The sequence below is a fragment of the Gekko japonicus genome, unplaced genomic scaffold, assembly GCF_001447785.1.
Source record: "Gekko japonicus isolate JY-2015 unplaced genomic scaffold, Gekko_japonicus_V1.1 scaffold1178, whole genome shotgun sequence".
Lineage (NCBI taxonomy): Eukaryota > Metazoa > Chordata > Lepidosauria > Squamata > Gekkonidae > Gekko > Gekko japonicus.
The window spans coordinates 163,777-183,557 of NW_015160247.1; the positions used below are offsets into that span (position 1 = coordinate 163,777).

General features: G+C 46.4%; 1 protein-coding gene across 1 annotated transcript in view; it reads right to left on the minus strand.

Annotated features, from left to right (window-relative positions):
- The window catches only part of PBLD (phenazine biosynthesis-like protein domain containing), a 29,107-nt gene that overhangs the window by 5,057 nt on the left and 4,269 nt on the right, over nt 1-19,781 (minus strand). Inside the window, exons 2-9 of the mRNA XM_015413961.1 lie at nt 17,803-17,962; nt 16,213-16,312; nt 10,839-10,937; nt 10,645-10,754; nt 10,521-10,550; nt 8,896-8,984; nt 5,102-5,280; nt 3,871-3,933 (exon numbers count right to left, since the gene is read on the minus strand). Of these exons, the coding sequence (XP_015269447.1) occupies nt 3,871-3,933; nt 5,102-5,280; nt 8,896-8,984; nt 10,521-10,550; nt 10,645-10,754; nt 10,839-10,937; nt 16,213-16,312; nt 17,803-17,886 (754 nt within the window). The 5' untranslated portion in view covers nt 17,887-17,962. The remainder of the gene's footprint in view (nt 1-3,870; nt 3,934-5,101; nt 5,281-8,895; nt 8,985-10,520; nt 10,551-10,644; nt 10,755-10,838; nt 10,938-16,212; nt 16,313-17,802; nt 17,963-19,781) is intronic.

Genomic DNA, 19,781 nt, shown 5'->3' on the forward strand with positions numbered 1-19,781 from the left:
GCAGTGCACGCCATCTTTGACAATTTTGCGGACCACTCTCAGAAGCATGGGTAAGGGAGGGAAACAGGTAAAGGAGGTTCTTGGACCAAGGATAAAGGAGACCATCTCCTAGAGAACGTGAGTCCCTGCCTCCTTGGCCGCAAAACAGAGAACATTTTTTGTTGGCTCTGGTGGCAAAAACATCAACTTGGGGAGCTCCCCACCTGCGGAAGAGTGGGAGGAGGTAGGTTGGGTTCATTTCCCACTTGTGGAGACTGAGCCCTGCTTGACTTAGATGGTCTGCCTGCACATTCATGTGTCCTGGGATGTGCGTGGCTATCAAGAAGATGTTGTGGGTGATGCAAAAGTCCCATAACTGGATGGCAAGGTTGCAGAGACGTAGGAAGACCGTGCCTCCTTGCTTGTTGACATAAGCGAGTGCAGTGGTGTTGTCCATTAGGACCGTAACACATTTCCCCTTGATCAGTGGTAAGAAACTCTTGACAGCGAACTGTATTACAAGCAGTTCCAGGAAGTTTATGTGTCGACCTTGTTCGTGGGTGTTCCACTTGCCTCCTACACACATGCCCATCATGTGAGCACCCCAGCCCGACAGGGAAGCATCCGTGGTCAGAGTGATTTGGGGTGATGGAGGATGGAAAGGTGCTCCCTGGAAGAGATTGGAAGGGACAGTCCACCAAAGGAACGAGTCTCGTATGTTGGGAGGAGGGGTTAGGACGGTATGTGCGTTTTTCGTTGGGACATACTTGCAGATAAACCACAGTTGTAGACGACGCATCTTTAGTCTGGCAAAGACGAGGACCGACGTAGTTGTGGCCATGAGGCCAAGAAGCCTCTGAATTTGGAAAGCCGTGACTGAACTGTATTATTTGGACTGGACGCAAATGAGACTTTTCGTGATTGACCTGGAGCCCTAAATTTTCTAATAGTGTCAATGTCTCGGTGATGTTTGAGACCAGGGCGTTCTTTGAAGGCACTACCAGGAGCTAATCATCGATTTAGGGGTAGATGGAAATACCCCTGAGACGGAGAAAGGCTGCAACGACAAGCATAGTCTTTGTAAAGACCCTTGGGGCGCTTGACAGGCCGAATGGCAGGGCCGCATATTGGTAATGCTGTTGAGCAATTGCGAAGTGTAGGTATTGGCGGTGGGAGGGGTGGATGGTGAGGTGGAAGTACGAGTCTTGGAGGTCGAGGGTGGCCATCCAGACATATTTTCGGAGGAGCGGCATAATCTGTTGCAGGGACACCATGCGGAAAGCAAGGTTGCAGAGACGTAGGGAGACCGTGCCTCCTTGCTTGTTGACGTAAGCGAGTCCAGTGGTGTTGTCCGTGAGGACCGTAACACATTTCCCCTTTATTAGTGGTAGGAAACTCTTGACAGCGAACTGTATTGCAAGCAGTTCCAGGAAGTTTATGTGCTGACCTTGTTCGTACGGTAGCCTCGGGTCAAGATGGACAGCACCCATTCGTCCAAGGTGATATGACGCCAGGTGTGAAGGGTGATAGACGGGTTTGAACTGACTCGGTAAAAGGGAAGTCAAAAGCCCTGTTTGGAGGGTTTTGCCTGTTTGGTGCGGGAAGAGGGAAGTCAAAAGCCCTGTTTGGAGGGTTTTGCCTGTTTGTTGCGGGAAGAGTTTTGCCCGGATCTAAAGCGTGGTTTTTGGAAGGTTGGTTTTTGGCCTCCTGGAGAAGTCCACGGTCTCCATTGTCAGTCAGGAGACTGACAATTTGGGGTACGCCTTTGCCAGGGCCTGGACCAGGTGCAAGGACGGTATTGTTGTCTCGCAGAGGATTACACTCCCAGGGCCCGAGAAGCCTTTATACTCTTATCCATATCCTGGAGTATAGAATCGGTAGTGCTGTTAAAGAGACCGAGGCCATCAAATGAAAGATCTTCGACGTATGACCTAGTAGCTATAGGTAGACTGGTATTACGGAGCCAGGAATGTCTCCTCAGAGCTACTGCAGAGGCCATCATTCTTGAGGCGGCGTCTAGGGCATGTTTTGAAGTGTTGATCTGCTGTTTTGCCAACACCATGCCTTCCTTTTGAATAACTCTGTGGGCAGAGTGGGACGAATAACGATCCCAGTCGGAATATCCCACCGGAGTCAGCCATGGCGTGGATAGTGGATAACCCCCATAAAGATACCTAAGCTGTTGTTGATCCCAAGACAGAGGTGGGGGGGGAGAAAGACTCAGGGGGATCGACTTCTGGCCCCACTTCTTCTCCATAAAAATAAACAGCAAAGAAGAAAGAAGGGGTGGGGGGGTAGTCTGAAGGCCACACTGAGGCAAACCGGCCACTTCCCCCTCAGTTGTAAAATAAAGTTTTGTTTTGTTTTAAAGTTTTTCTAAAGAACAAACAAAGAAACACTGAAGAAAAAAGGATAAAGTGAGGAAAAATCTGAAGAGCCGTGAGGCAAATGCCAAAAAAGAGAACCAATCAGACCGACGAGAAAGAGGTCTTTCCAACGCGGTGGTAAGAAAGGAACTGGCGGGATCTCCGCGCCCTCCCCTCTCGGCATGCGCGGTGGAGTTCCTGCGCATGCCCAAGGTCTGGGCACGAAAATCCATTAAAAGAGCTTGCTACAATGGCTGATCGATCCAGCACGTGCGCACTAGATCCCATGGGTGTGAAGCACAGAGACCACGTCGAAGATCTGCCAGAAGTACAAGCTGGGTTTCGAAGAGGTAGAGGAACTAGAGATCAAATTGCCAACGTTCGCTGGATTATGGAGAAAGCAAGAGAGTACCAGAAAAACATCTACTTCTGCTTCATTGACTATGCTAAAGCCTTTGATTGTGTGGATCACAACAAACTATGGCAGGTCCTTAAAGAGATGGGGAGGACCATAAGAGCCTCTTGCTCAGGGTAAAAGAGGAGAGCGCAAAAGTGGGCTTGAAGCTCAACATCAAAAAAACTAAGATCATGGCATCCGGCCCCATCACTCCTTGGCAAATAGAAGGGGAAGTCGTGGAAGTAGTGACAGACTTCATGTTCCTGGGATCCCAGATCACCGCAGACTGTGACAGCAGCCATGAAATTAAAAGACGCCTGCTCCTTGGGAGGAAAGCGATGGCGAACCTAAACAGCATGATAAAAAGTAGAGATATCACTCTGCCAACAAAAGTCTACATGGTCAAAGTAATGGTATTCCCAGTAGTCATGTATGGCTGCGAGAGTTGGACTATAAGGAAGGCCGAGCGCCGAAGAAGAGATTCTTTTGAACTATGGTGCTGGAGAAGACTCTTGAGAGTCGCTTGGACTGCAAGACGATCAAATCAGTCAATCCCAAAAGAAATCAACCCTGACTGTTCCCTGGAAGGCCAGATAATGAAACTGAAGCTCAAATACTTTGGCCACCAAATGAGAAGGGAGCACTCAGTGGAGAAGACCCTGATTCTGGGAATGATCGAAGGTCAAAGAAGACGGGGACGGCAAAGGATGAGATGGTTAGACAGTGTCATAGATGGAATGAACATAAAATTGAGCAAACTTCAGAGGATGGCGGAAGACAGGAAGGCCTGGTGTGATCTGGTCCATGAGGTCGCGAAGAGTCGGACTCGACTGTGCGACTGAACAACAACAACTTTCTCATGATTCCATTCTCTCATTTGTTGTATTAGGTATGGTTGGCTTGGAGAGCTGGGTGCATGCAGAAGCACCAGAAACACACAAACGGACCCGGGGTGGGGTGGGGGAGTAACTGCAGAGAAACTTGCAAAATAATTCAGGTGTGTCAGTTTTTTAAAAAAGAGTCTTGCATCCTTGCTTGTTCTCAGCCCTTCAATTAATCAAGAAGGAACTATCATTCATTAAAATTTGCAGCCCCCAAAAGGATATCCTTTGTAAAAGGTGCTCTTACCACACATTTCTTCCTTCCCCAGTTGTTCTGACCAGTAACTACTTAAAACAGCATGAGCAGATCCTTTAAAAAAAAAAAAGGTGGTTGTTATACTAACTGCTGCTACTAATAATAATTCCTTTTCTCAGTTTACAAACTTTATTTCAGGAACTTTTACAACAGCACTGCAAGACAACCTACTATTATTTTCTCTCACCAGAATTCACCCCAGTGCCGGGTTGGGCTGCAGAGTATTCCCACACATACATTATGCCTAGGGTTGCCAAATCAACTTACCTCTGCCGGCGGGGGACTTTGTGCTGGCTCCCGGCAGCATGCACGTCACAGGGAAGTGACGTGGTGACGCCGGGGACGCTGGGGGCGGGGCACAGCCATTTGAGTGGAAAACATAGAGTTTTCCCCTCAAATGGCTATGCCCTGCCCCCAGCGTCCCCGGCGTCCCCACGTCACTTTCCTGTGACGTGTACGCGGGGGTGGGGTTTCCCCCGGGGGCGGAAATCGGACCTCCAAAGCGGGGGGAAATCCACCCCCCGGGGGGATTTGGCAGCCCTAATTATGCCCCTGGTGGGATCCCCACCAGTGAGAACTAACCTCCCCCCATGCTAGCAGCTGGGGTCAGGTCTTCCCCACGACCACAGCACTGCTTCCTTCCTCTGCTGCTCAACGTAGGCCTAAACTACTCACAAGTTGCCAACAGGGACTGGCAGCCATATTGCAGCTGTGAGTTCCTGGTGGTAATTCCTGTGTCCAAGCACACCAGGGGCGCCTTCCTCCTTAGGCTGTTTTTGGGAGCTAAAACAGCCTCTGGGCTGAAGGGGGATTGTTCTTTGCCCAAGCAGGAGGCTGCATGTGAGAGAAGATGTACAGTTTTGCAGTCTCTGAAAGGCGTTTATTACCCATTTCATTCCTTAAGTCTTTCTAGAAGTCATTAGAATCTCCCCCCCCCCACGCCACACAAAAGCTCTGTAGTGTGTTAAAACCAAGGTGCTTAACGCCCAATGGCCCTGCGGCATCTAAAAAGGTATATGTGACATGAGCTTTTATTCACAATTCAATAGATGCCAATAAGTGCTTGCGTGGCAATAAAAGGGTTAGATTTTAAGTTGCCATAAGATTCACGGTAGAGGATGTGGTCAGAGCAATTCATCTACATAATAAAGTGTCAAGCTGGAGTCATTTACCCACACTGAATAAAAATGAGACCAATTCCTTCATGCATGTGCAAACAAACCTGTGACAGGATCTTCTGAAACTCCATTCCAGGGTGCAAAGTAGCGGGAATAAAAGTCGTGGCTTTCAAGTTTTCCACCAGCCTTTCCTTTAAGTGTGACTATTAATCCTTCCACTTTTCTAGCTGTCTCAGTCTGCAAAAGCTCTTGGGAATTCACATTTAGTTTCTCCAAATCAGACCTTCAGTGTTAAAAAATAAGATATGTGTTTTTAATCTGTAAGGCATTGCAAAGTAGTTTGGGGAAGTTCTGAGAGTTTGGAATGTTGACGGGTTATAGTCAGAAAAACACCGTCTGTGGAAAGAGGGTCTCGGGATAGCAGGGGAAAGGCCTTCTGTTGACTGTTACTCATCAGTTATTTTTAAAAATAAACTCATTTACTATATTGGTGCTAATTATCCTGTGTGAGTGATGAAGTTACATTTGTAAGTAAATTAAGGGCTGAAAATCACAGTGAGGACAACAACAAACTGAGACATTGGGGAGACCGGGCAGAGATGGAAACATTAGACCAAAGCTCCAATGAAGGTATGTTCTCTATAGAGACAAATTTCATCATCCAAAATAGTCAATAGCACATGTCAAGGAAGAAGCCCAGATTCAAGAGGTTCATATATCCCACTTCTTCTCCCCTGAGGATTGAGTGCCATAACCTTTGACATTCAGATTCAACAAGAAGCGGGGACCCGCGATACTCGTGGGGGGGAGGAGCTCCACATGGAGGAGGAGAAAGCAGCCACAGGTGAGCCTTCTCCCCCACCCACCCCGACGGCGAGGCCCAGGCCCGCCAAACCTTCTCCCTCCCAACCCCCCCAGCACCGACGGCAAGGCCCACGAGACTCCCAACTGCCGGGCCAGCCAATCCTTCTTCCCCACCCCACCACGCACCGGTGGTGAGCTGCACAGGTCTGCCGAGCCTTCTCCCACTCCCTCCCCCCGGCACAGTCGGAGAGGCCTGAGCGGCTCCCAGCTGTCGGGGCTGCTGAGCCCCCCCCAACGGCCAGAACATTCTCTGCGCATGTGCAGAGAATGCTCTTTTACTTTGGGGGGGATTTAAGTATCCCCTGTATATTTTTTTCAACTTTTAAGATTTTTCTGCACACCTGGGGACTCTCTGCCCCCCAAGTGCCCTCGATGTGTGGATTTAGATATCCACACGGAGGGGGCAACTTGGCTATTAGATATATAGATAGCATCTCATTAAGCAGTGGTGTAATGATCTGGGCTGTGCCACCAGAGGCCTACTAGGTCCAGGGAGCCTGGCTAGCAGTAGGTGAGGCTGGGCCTACAACTCCTAGAAGCCCCTGAGAGGTTTTGGAGCCAAAATTGACCAATAGGAAAAGAGGAGGGCTTGGAATAAAAAATCTGGAGCAGCAGGAAAAGCTGTTCTTTTTCCCAGAGGGCAGAGCCAGAAGGAAGGCTGCTGCAAGGAAGAGACCCTCATCCTGAGAGAAGGGTGAGTAGTCTAGTGCCACTTGGAATAGTGAGCTAGGGACAGTATATATTTAGACGCGTTAGGGCATTTGATTTTTCTTTTCACTCACTTACTCTTATATTTCTTCACCTTGTTTGTTTGACCTCTTATTCAATAAACTATTTTCATTGTTCACTCTGCCTGGTCCTCACACCTATTATTCGGCCAAAAGGGAGGTCAGAAGGTCTTGGGAGGGTGCTCTGGGCCTTCTCAAGAGAGCCTGGAACCAGAGTGGTAGCAGCGTCAGGTGACACCCCACCTGAGTGTGACAAGTGGTTTGGACCCAGCAGAGTGCCTCTGTGAGCAGAAGGATTTCTGCCCAAAAAGAACTACTTTCTTGCCTCCACTGGTTCCCCAGTAACCACATTCCAGGGGGTATTTGAGGCTGCAGTGGGAGGGGGAGGCAAGAAAGTCATGCTCCACAGGTGGAAATCCTCTGGCCCATGTCAACTGTGCTTCCATGTTCCATTCCCAAAATTCCCCCTGCCTCAGTCTCCCTCTAGGACTTTTCTTTTTTTAAAAAAATAAATAAATCAGCTATTGAATCCTGTTATAGCATGATGAAATCATAACAGTACGGTCAGGTTCTCTGAATTCCCAGCTTTCATTACAAAAGTGGGGGGCTGGCCCTTTTATTGCAGAGATTTAAGGGGAAAGGCAAAAGTGGCTTAAAACAAAGAACACTGGTAATTCAGAGAACCTGATAGAATGATATCACATCATAAGGCTATAATACTAGTCTATTCCTGATTAAAAAACAAAAACAAAAAAGCCTTCTGATGTGGGGGGGGGGGAGTAATGACTGCTGCGGGGGACTGGGGCAGGGAAAATGGAACCAATGTGGATGAGACTGGGAAGATGGACACCCAGGAGCACACATGAAGCTGCCTTATACTGAACCAGACTGGCAGTGGCTCTCCAAGGTTTTTCACATCACCTGCTTCCTGATCCCTTTAATCAGGGATGCTGGGGATTGAACCTGGGACCTTCTACATACCAAGCAGATACTCTGCCACTGAGGCACAGCACCTACCCAAGATGAAGACCTTCCTACCCACATGGGTGTTCCTCTCAGGCTTAGTTGAGTTCTTCCTCAAAATATTACAGCAAAATAGATTTTAGAAAGCTCACAGAAAAGATAGGAACAGCCCTCTTATACAGAAGCTCCACAATGCTGTGGGGGAGCAGGAAAGCTGGACTCTCGCTTCATTCTCACATCTCTTTGTTAACTCTTGCATTTACGTGCCAATTTGCTGCCATCCATTGATCTTACAGGCCACCTGATCCAATTTCAGCTCTGCATGTGCTGTGCGTCTTGGCTCTGAGTGGCCACTCCTAATGGCTGCCCCACCCTCTTTTCCCCTATAAATAGCCCTTGAGGAGATTTTATTCCAATTTGACTGAAGAAGTATGCTTTGCACATGAAAGCTTACACTTTGAATAAAACTTTTTTGGTCATAAAGGTGCCACTGGACTCAGTGTTCTCCTGTTTCCCAACAGCATCCTAGCCAAGGCAAACAACCTGTGTGCAAGTGACCAAAATGTGGGATATGATTTTTGAATACTCTCTCATACTTTAAAAAAAAAGCCTCCCTGCATATAGAAAACTAGCACATCAGAAAGAAAGTTTATTTTTATCTTCTAACAACAAGAAGATAGTGATTCTTGACAGAGCTCTTTTTTAACTTTAAAATTATAATAAGCAACAAATGAAGGGAAAAAGGACATTCTAGCCCCACGCTCTGTGCTCAGGAAGCATGAAACAGCTAAACCAAATGTGAAGTAGAATCCAGTGGCAGAAGCATTCCTTAATACTGTGGATTCTTCAGTGACACAAACAGAAGAACACACGAAGCGGAGGAGATGGGGTACCAGAACCATATGAAGAAATTAGAATCTAAAGTACGTGGGGCCAGTTCCAGGTCTGGGGGGCCTCTGGGCAGATGTTGGCCAGGGGACCCCACCTGCTCACCACCAGGGCCCCCCTCATGCCCCCCTTTCCACCCTCATACCTCCATGCCCTGGGCATCCTTCTCCCACTTGCAAGCCCTCCCACTGCCCTGCTCGGTTGCCTCCACCACCTGCACACTCACTGGGAGTGCTGCTGCCATTGCCACCAAGAGTGCCACCACTGTGTACCATCCACACGCCCTTCCCTAAAGACACTGGGCAGTGGGAAGCACAGGTACAGACAGACAACGGGGGGGTGCATGGGTGGCGGGGGTGGCGAGGTCAGTGGCAGTGGGCCCCACAAGATGTCCTAGGCCCTGGCTGCTGCCCCACCTCAGAGTGCGCTGACACCAGCCCTGAAAGTATGCATACCTTTCATAAGTGTCACTAAGGCGAACAAGGAGCTTCTTAGTGTCAGGAGAATAGCGAACGTCTTGAACATTTATATTACCTACAGCTACCTGGTGAAAAAAATAAACCAAAAAGACAATTCGTTCATGACACTTCTGTACAATGTAACCATATCATTATCCATTCTCGTCAATGTGACACTTTCAATTAAAGGGCACATATTGCAAGACGGTTTGTGACCCCACAGGGAAAAGCATGGCAGACTCAACAGGCAGGGCAGATTCTTCTGCATAGCCAGGGTTAAAAAAGGTCATGCGTCCGAAAGCAAGCTGCTGTTCATCACAATCAAGATAAAGAGAGAATCAGATACAAATGGCTATGTGCAATTAACTTCGACTGGAATTAAAGGGGCCCAAGGATGGCTCCAGAAATTCTAAGACAAATACGGGTAAGGGGGAGTTGGCAGCCCCAGAGCAGAGCATCATGATGTACTCAGGTCACTGCAGCCACTGATCATGCCGTAGGCTCAGCAGACAGTTGGCTTCATACTGGGGACGCAGTCCTTCCTGACCCCTTGGAGGAAATGCCAGTGACTTGTTCTGCTCAGACAATGCACCTCCTCCTGTAGGAAGATGCACGTGCTCCAGAGGCACAGAAAGCTCACATGTGAAGGCAAAGATTGGGTACTCTCGCCAGATGGTCCAAACAAAACATAGAAAGAGGTAATGGAACCCAGTGGGATGTCCTGTTTCCTTCCTGGGACTCCCCCTGGTTTGCTGAGAAAACATGAAGCGACCGAGTTGCATGGGTCATTGCTCAGGTCAATTTGAGAGAGGCTTTCCATGGCCGGGGGGAGGGGGGCCCTTCTTTACTGGCCATTTCCTTTTGGCCTCCTCCTCCTTCTTGCCCTAACCTGGCCCTACTCATGGACCTCAGTCTCTACTCCCCTATCTCCTCTGTTTTCTATGAATTGTTCTTATAGCTATATATATATAATCACATTCGTATCCCATTTTTGTTCAAGGCACCGAGGGCGGTGAAAAGTGTCGTCGAGTCACAGGTGACTGTCTCTGGACTTCCTTCATGGTCTCCCATCCAAGTACAAACCAGAGCGGACCCTGCTTAGCTTCTGAGAACTGATGAGACTGGCCTGGCCAGGACCACCCAGGTCAAGACTTAGACTTGGAGATTGTTACATTTCATCTTTACAATAACCCTGTGATGTAAGTTAGGCTGAGAGAGTGTGATTGGCCCAGTCACTTGGTGAGCTTCATTCTCAAGGGAAGCTTTAAACCCAGGTTTCCCCAGTCTGGTTCCAATACTCCACCTACCAGACCACACTGGCTGTCCCTACTCTGGTATTTGGACAAATGTGCTATTAAGAAAGAGTACCTATGTGACTGTTGGCAGGGGGGCGCTGCCCTAAATGAGAATGCTTGTATCCATTTCACTCATTTACTATGCAAACTGTGTTTCTGTAATATTAAGCAGATAGAGCATGGTGGCATACTTGTTATATACAGGCTGATATGACAAATGGAAAGTAAACTCTGCATGCATGAAGCAAGTATTTGGTCCAGAATTTATGCCTAATTTGGTAGTTGCACAGTTATAAGGACATTGTAATACTAGGAATACAAAATTACCTTTACTAATTCTTCCACTTCCTGTAAATCCTAGTGAGGAAAAGGTATATATGTAAATGATGGTTTTGTCTCTCTTCTTTGGAAGAAATGTTGACAATTGTGTAATGTACAATTTAAATCTAACCTGTGGGTAGGCCGAGTAAAGGGGTAGGTCCAGGATAATTTGACCCCCTGCCTGTCTGGCATTTAATTCTCCACTCAGAGTTACGAAAGTGAGGGATGAATTCACGTTCTCTGTTGTGAAAATCAGAAACATATATATAACATTTAAGACAAAAAGGGCTTACAGTATCAAATATATAGCTAAATTTTCATTACTCTTGTTTCGAAATAACACTGCAGCTGATGCCAGGGTAGCATGACCACAGAGACGGACCTCGTTGGTTGGAGTGAACCATCTTAATCCAAAGCGAGAACCTAAAGAGAGGAGGGGGGGAAAGGTGTTAGTCATGTATGCAATCAGTGGCTCGTCTGAATTGTTTAATTAAACTAACTATGGCTAGTCACATGGAGCATTTGCCACACTGACGATACGGATGGTAGGCGGATTTTCCGGGCACGATCACACCGCAACATCTGGGAAGCGTAGAGCTCCCATGGCTAACCCGAGGCTTCCCGCTGAAGATGCGGAGTAAAAAACTAGTACCTCCGAGGTACTAGTTTCCGGAAGCCACAGGGCAAGGGCGGGCATCTGATCACGTTTCCGGTGGACTTATGTGGCATCCGGTGCCCGCCGCTGTTCATCGCACACAAGGGGTTTTTTTGTCTCCCAAGTCTCCGCAAGTTGCGCAACAGCGCCCAACAGCGCATGCGCACAAAGAGCGATTGCTAGTGCAATCGTGCGGCACGGCTTCTGTGCCGCGCTGCAGGATACCCGTCTGGTCGGCATCTCCCCCCTAACCACGGGACCTCGACCGGGACGTGTGCTCGGGCGGCCGCACATTAGTTTCCTCAGGGGCAATTAGCCACGCCTCCCCCCGCGATATCCGGCCCGTCTGACCAGGGCCTATAGTTAGTGCAATAGCTTGAATGCAGGGCACTCTACTTAGTATGGTTAATTAGGGCACATCAAACCAGGATCTGATGCAAGGAACGGAAGTTGCCTTAACCAGTTTGTCTTAACTAGGGACCAGGCAACTGGCAGTGGATTGGGGGGGGGGGCTTACCAGGAGCAGAAGGTGCAGGCAATGTCACTGACATCACTTCCAGCTTGTGATGTCATGGCGACACTCTGGTATTTGGACATAAACTTTATGGTAAAAATGACTTCTATCATAGAGTTTTTGCCCAAATACCAGAGTGTCGCTGTGATGGGGCCAACATGATGGTGTCACCTCTGGTGCAAGCCAAAAGTGACGTTGCCACATCATTGGCAAGATAGCCTGGGCCTTCCTCCCTCTCCTGGTAAGTTCCCCCATCAGCTAGCTGATCAGTGGTGGGGGGCAAGACTGGGTGATGGGGAATCCACCATCTGTGTGAGACAGGATGCTGGCCTAGATGGACCAATGGTCTGATTCCATAGAGATCCTCTTAATTTCTTAATAGTTTAACTATGCTTAGTTCATGAAAACTGAGATTCAGCTTGCAGACCATCATTCAGATCCTGGGTTGCCTTGAAAAATACCAGCTTAACTTTCTTCACTCTGATGCCTGGGGGGGGCATTGTCAGAGAATACGCCAGGATTAAACCAGGCATTACGGCTTTGCACAGGATGTCTGCATTCACACTAACTTATCATAGTCAGTTTAATTCAATCATGGTGTCATGTTACATCTGAACTGGGCCCCTGTAAGATGAATCATGCTTTCAAAACTACCAATAGTTAACCCTAAGAGAATATATTTCACTGGCATGTCCTTGTTTGAAAAAGTACAAGAAAAATCTCAGCCAGTTATCCCCAACGTGGCACGCCCATGGGCACCCCAGCACCCACCAACAAAAGTGTGTGACTGGTCCATGGTCACTCAGCAAGCCTCCATGGCAGATAGGGTTGCCAACCTCCAGGTGGTGGCTGGAGATCTCCTGCTATTACACCTGATCTCCAGGCAACAGAGATCAGTTCACCTGGAGAAAAGGGCTGCTCTGGAAGGTGGACTCTGTGGCTTCATACCCCGTTGAAGTACCTCCCCTCCCCAAAACCCCACCCTCCTCAGGCTCCACTCCTTAAATCTCCAGGTATTTCCCAACCCAGAGCTGGCAACCCTAATGGCAGAGTTGGGATTCAAACTCAGGTCACCCGGATCCTAGTCTGACACTCTTAACCACTACACCATGCTGGCCACCTCTGGGTTGGGAAATTCCAGGAGACTTGTGGGTGGAGCCTGGGGGGCTGGGAATTGGGGGAGGGAGGGGCTTCAGTAGGCTACAATGCCATAGAGTCCACCCTCCAAAGCAGCCATTTTCTCCAGACAAAATAATCTCTGCAGTCTGGAGATCAGTTGTAATTCTAGGAGATCTCCAGGCCTCCCATGGAGGCTGCCAGCCCTAAACTGGAGGGTGGCAACCAATGCTCCCTCTAAGCTGTGGAGTCTTGTGAGCAAAAATTCTACTTTGTGAGCTCCTGGCATTAAAGTTGTGAGTGAGCAATCTGGCTACTGCATAAATTAGTTTGCTCTGGAGCCATCCTGCCTGAGCTAAGATGAAAATGTGTGAGCCAGAGGCTAAAAAATTGTGAGATAGCTCACACTAACTCAGCTTAGAGGGAACACTGGTGGCAACACTCACAATTTATTTATTTATTTGATTTGTACCCCGCCCTCCCCAACGGGCTCAGGGCGGCTACAACAGAGGCAATTGCCATTACAACAGTTAAAACAACATAAAAGCAATCATTAAACAGTATAAAACAATCATTAAATAAAGTGCGGTGCTCTTGATGTTCAAGTTTTCTAATCCAAGATGAGTTCCATTCATCAACCTAACCTGACAACATACATTCTTCGGTTGACTAGCCGTCTGCCCAGGGCCAGCTCACCTCCAGATGTAATCCTCCGTCGAAGATGGCAACTTGGTGGTGGTACAGTGGCGGCGGCGGCTCCTATGCAAAGGCCTGGCAGAAGAGCTCCGTCTTGCAGGCCCTGCGGAACTGCGCCAGGTCCCGCAGGGCCTGAACCTGCACTGGGAGCTCATTCCACCAGACAGGAGCTGCCGCCGAGAAAGCCCTGGCCCTGGTTGCAGCCAGCTTGATGTCCTTGGGGACACCAGTAGGTGCTGCGACCCCGACCGTAGCGCTCTTGGGGGAACAAGATAAAGGGATTATCTCACAAGACAACTTTATCTCACAAGATAAGACAACTTATCTCACAAGATAAAGGGATTAATGCTTGTCAACTAAAAAGTTTAAGGATGTTTCTGCTATATATAAATTGAATACTACTAAATTCCTGCTCAGTGTAGAAATAATCGATTTAACTCACTTTAGAAGTCTATGTTCAGGTACATTTTAGTGTTGAACTGACTCAAACACAGAGGGAAGTGTTCTCAAACTGACAGAAATTACTGCATAGTCCCAATGTGCATATTTCTTGCCTGCATGGGAATTTCTTGCCCTATAAGAATTAAGATTATGATAATGTGGTGGCTCAAGTGGTTAAGATGCTGAACTGCAGGCTGTGGAAGGTCAGTAGTTCAGCAGTTCGAGACCCGGGTGCCGCATGACAGAGTGAGCTCCCATCTCTAGTTCCACCTCCTGCCAACCTAGCAGTTCGAAAGCAAGAAGTTGCAAGTAGATAAATAGGTATCACTTCGGTGGGAAGGTAACAGTGTTCCGTGCGCCTTGGTGTTTAGTCATGCCAGCCACATGACCACGGAACCGTCTTTGGACAGCGCTGGCTCTTCGGCTTTGAAACGGAGATGAGCACCGCAACCCTAGAGTCGGATTCGGCTGGCTTTCGAGCAAGGGAACCTTTACCTTTACCTTTTTATGTGAAGATATGCATTTTGTCTTTGGAGGTTTGAATTGAATTGAGCAAAACCTTCACTCTGAGTTTTAAATGTTTTTTGTGATTTATTTTCTTAAGTAAAAGACAGTTATTTTGAACAACATCAGCCACGACTCCTTTTACTGGTAACCCTTGGTGGGAACTGGACCTTGGTAGACACTGGCAAGAACCCATCTAAATTGCCAATTGCTGTAGATAAAGCAATTCGGCTAACATTGTATAGTTCTTCTGTATATTCTTGCCCTCTTTCCCCAATTTCTTCTGCTTCTGTTGGGTCTCTACTGTTTTCGTCCTTTATCATGGCCAGCTTTGCATGGAATGTTCCCTTGATTTCTCCAGTTTTCTTGAAGAGATCTCTAGTCCTTCCCATTCTATTGTTTTCCTCTATTACATTGCATTGTTCATTCAGGAAAGCCTCCTTATCTCTCCTCGCTGTTCTCTGGAAATCTGCATTCAGTTGGGTAAATCTTTTCTTTTCACCTTTGCCTTTTGCTTTCCTTCTTTCCTTTGCTATTTGTAAAGCCTCATCAGACAGCCACTTTGCTTTCTTGCATTTCTTTTTCTTTGGGATGGTGGTGATTGCTGCCTCCTGTACAATGTCACGAACCTCTGTCCAAAGTTCTTCAGGCACTCTGTCTAACAAATCTAGTCCCTTCACCTCCACTGTATATTAATCAGGGATCTGATCTAGGTCAAATCTGAATGGCCTAGTGGTTTTCCCAACTTTCTTCAGTTTAAGTCTGAATTTTGCAATGAGTAGCTCATGATCTGAGCCACAGTCAGCTCCAGGTCTTGGTTTTACTGACTGGATAGAGCTTTTCCATCTTTGACTGCAAATGATGAAATCAATCTAATTTCAGTGTTGCCCATCTGGTGATGTCCATGTGTAGAGTCGCCTCTTAGGTTGTTGGAAAAGGGTGTTCGCTATGACCAGTGTGTTCTCTTGACAAAACTCTGTTAACCTTTGCCCTGCTTCATTTTGCTTTCCAAGGCCAAACTTGTCTGTTATTCCAGTTACCTTTTCACTTCCTACTTTAGCATTCCAGTCCCCTATGATGATGAGGACATCATTTTTTGGTGTTAGTCCTAGGAGGTGTTGTAGGTCTTCATAGAACCGGTCCACTTCAGCCTCTTCTGCATCAGTGGTTGGGGCATACACTTGAATTACTGTGATGTTGAATGGTTTGCCTTGGAATCGGACAGAAATCATTCTGTCATTTTTGAGATTGTATCCCAGTACTGCCTTTTGCACTCTCTTGTTGACTATAAAGGCCACACCATTTTTTCTACGAGATTCCTGGCCACAGTAGTAGATATAATGGTCTTCTGAGTTAAATTCGCCCATTCCTGTCCACTTAAGTTCACTGATTCCTAAGATATCGATGTTCAGTCTTGCCATCTCATTTTTGACCACGTCAAGCTTACCTTGATTCATAGATCTTACATTCCAGGTTCCTATGCAGTATTGTTCTTTGCAGCATCGGACTTTCCTTTCACCATCAGACACATCCACAACTGAGGGTCCTTTCGGCTTTGGCCCAGCCGCTTCACTCTTTCTGCCATTTCCTTCTCCAGTGGATCATATTAACTATTAAACCAGTTTCAATCTGGTGCGGATATGCCCTAAGAAGTCATTGTTTCACCTGGTCTGCTAAAGTATCATCCTTCATCAATAAACAGAGAATATTACTTTCTACTAAAGCCTTTAACAAAACTGTCACTTGAGCCGGTGTAACTAAAAGGGGCTTACTTTTGGTAAAGTTGTCAGTTGGATGCAATTTTCGAATGAATGCAGTTTCTGAAAGTTTCATTTCCATTGCGATTTTTTGATGCCAGCCTTCTTCCAGTTCCTAAAAGAAAAATGAAGTAGATACAGGAAAGATGGAGTGGTTCATATGTCTAGAAAAGTTTCCTGACAAATATGTCTGACAAAGAAAGAGCCCATCATTAGTCACAAGGCTAAAGTCGGTTTCTGGTTCGCATTTCCTTAAGAATAAGAATCTGAAACTTGCACAGTTCTGTACAGCAAAGTAATATTTGCACCATCCCAAACCATACACAGTGTCTCCCCTTCAGGATGCCCTAATATGGTGCCCAACCCAAAACTATATTTTTCAAAACAAGGCACTCAAAATCCCAAAATTAGCCTTGGGTTACCCATATCAAGGATCTCTGTTACCAGGAAACTATCCTCTTCAATATTCACTAGGATTGTGACTAGCCCAAAGATTTTTGTTTTTTGTTTTTGTGCGACAGACTTTTAAGTACCATGAGAGCCAGCACAGTGTAGTGGGCAGTGTTAGACTGGGATCTGGGAGGCCCAGCTTCAAATCACCACTCTGCCATGGATGCTCGCTGGGTTACCTTGGGGTCGGTCACTCTCTCAGCCTAATCCACTCTACAGGGTTCTTGAGAGGGTAAAGTGGGAAAAGAAGAACCACACATAGTCCCTTGGGCTTCTTGGAGAATGGACAGGACAAAAATGTGCTAGAGAAATACCAGACAGGCCTTAACAGAGGGTGGATCATAGGGATGTTAGCCAAAAAAACAAACGACTGTTGAAGACCAGTCAGCTTATTCAAGGCGATGCTAAGCAAAAAAACACACACAAAAACTCCCAGCAATTAGCAGGTATGCATTTAAATACTGCCACCGTGTGGTAGGTTTTAAATGGAACAATTTCTGGTTTCTCATTTTAGCATCACTGGGTCAATCATTTTATGGATGAATGAACTACCGCTGATTTAACAGATTAGACAAAAAGCAGAAATAAAGGTCACAGGATGAGACAAAACAATGTGTTATTCTGTTTTTCTCTGACATTCTTATATGTATGGGATTTTATGGAAATTTATCAGGTATCTCTCCATAAGATGAGACGTATAAAAGCTTCCCAGAAAGACAGCTTGTCTTATGCTATGGGCCTGCTGTCACAATGCATAGCTACAGGGGGCTGCTGAATGGGCATCTTCTCATTTTGCATATGGCCAAAGAAAAACCCTCCAGTCCTGTCTGACACCACTAACAAACTGAGGGCTTCCCTTAGAATGCATCCCAAAATCCTCTGCAACAAACTGGCAGACAAACAAATGTGGAAAGGATCTCTTGGGGCAGAATATTTGTAAAAGCCCAGCTCTATGTACCCACAGAAACTTTCATCCTATATATCTGCCAAAGTGTGCTGTGACGCACAAAATCTCATGTAGAAATAAATGCTCTCAGGAGTTTTGATTTATTTCCCAATGATCAAGAAATCTCACTGAAATGAACAGAAATGTCATCAGTCACTCACAACAAAAATTAATATTGGATAGGATAAAGAGAAATTTCAAAAACTTACATCTTCAAGAAGACAAACAGCTGCAGGATTGCCACGGAATGGTTCATCTGTAAATGCATCAACGGTGAAAATAGGAATCTTCATTCTTCTTCCTTCTTTTTGACTGAGGCTGGTTTCTAAAATGGCCTTCTCCAAAGTGCAGATTCTCTGTCCCAGCCGTCTCACAAAGTCCAAGTTAATATTAAACCAAATGTGAAGAAAGTCCAGTTAGTCTTATCTACAGCCACTTTGTTTTCTTATATCACACTTTATAGTAATAATATTATAAAGAATTTTGTCCTGTGCTTAAATGGAATTTCTTACCTTTAAAGGTTAATAAACAATAACACCTAAATGAATGGATGGTGTTCAGTATATTTAATTAACTGCAAGGATTTTGAAGTTTTTTCCATCTATTGCTCAGTGTAGAAATATAACGGTTACGTAAGATCTAGGCCAAGGATCGCCAACCTTATATTTAATGAGAACTACTCCTGACGTACTCCCCCCCCAAAAAAAATTACCATGTTTTGTTGTGTCCTGAAAACAGAACATGGAATAGGAAGAACTCTAGAAGCAAAGCTATCACCAGCTATGCAGCACAGCGAAAAGTCCAATGAAGTGAAAACTTATTGGTATCTTTTGTGGTGTTTTCCTGGGTCTTCCAGGAGATGCATGAACTGCTCTGCTGACGCTGGTGAGCTATTGGTAGCTCACAATCTATATGCTGACAACCGATCAAGATCATAGATATTTTAAATATTAAACATTAGAGGGAAATTGTTTTATAATACAAACAAAAACCACCATGGTTGCATTTAAATTTGTATTTTAGAAGCCACTCAGATGCTTTTAAGTTAGGTTTGCCAGCTCTAGGTTGGGGAATTCCTGGAGATTTGGGGGTGTATGGTTGCCAGACTCCAGGTATGGTCTGGAGATCTCCCAAAATTATACCTAGTCTCCTTGGAGTTTACCATAGAATATTAGGTGCATGCCAGAGTATTGTCACAACAAAATGAAATCACTTCCTGTTCATGCCAGAAGTGATGTCATGACACTAGATGGGTAGGTCCCTGCCCCCACAACTGACAACCCTAGGGAAGGGTGGGGTTTGGGAACAGGCAGGACCTCATCAGGGTCTAATGTAGGGTTGCCAGGTCCCCCCAGGCCACCAGTGGGGGAACGGGGAGTTAGGGCTGCCAGGCCTGAGCTGGGAAACACCTAGAGATTTGGGGATGGAGCCTGGGGAGGACAGGGACCTCAGTGGGGTACAATGCCATACAGTCCACGCTCCAAAGCAACCATTTTCTCCAGGGGAACTGATTTCTATAGTCTGGATATGAGCTGTAATTCCAGGGAATACCCGTCTCCCCCCTGGTGGTTGGCATCCCTAGTTTAATGCCATAGAGTTCACCCTCCAAAGTAGCCATTTTCTTCAGGGGAACTGAACTCTGAGGGCTGAAGTTCACTTGTAACACCAGGAGATCTCCAGATCCCACCTGGAGGCTGGCGCCCGCAAATCCCTTTGGTATCAAACAGAACTTGCATACAAAGTATGTATATTTGGGTTTAGGACCTGAGTAAGGTTTACTTTATTGTCAACTGTATAACCCTAAATTTGTTTCAATATCACAAGGCTAACTAAAATGCATGGTTGTAATTTCTTTTTCTGAGTGACATTTTTTAGAGTGGAGCCCAACCATGCTTTGTGAGATTTCATAACAAATGTATACCAGTTTGTCCTTCCCTTGCGCAGAGTGATTTGTGTCCATCCAAGCATTATATGTAGCACTTGGCAACAAGACGTGCTTTCGGTTTGCAAACAGAATCGCTATTTACTTTATTCTTGTTATTTAAGCTCCTATACAGATCCTCCAATTTTTAAAAAACTTGTGCATTGTGACTAACACACAGTGCTAAAGAATTTTGGAAACCTGGATACCAAAAATTTGATTTCCCCCCCAATATTGTGGACAGACCTGGTTCCTACATGTTACAGA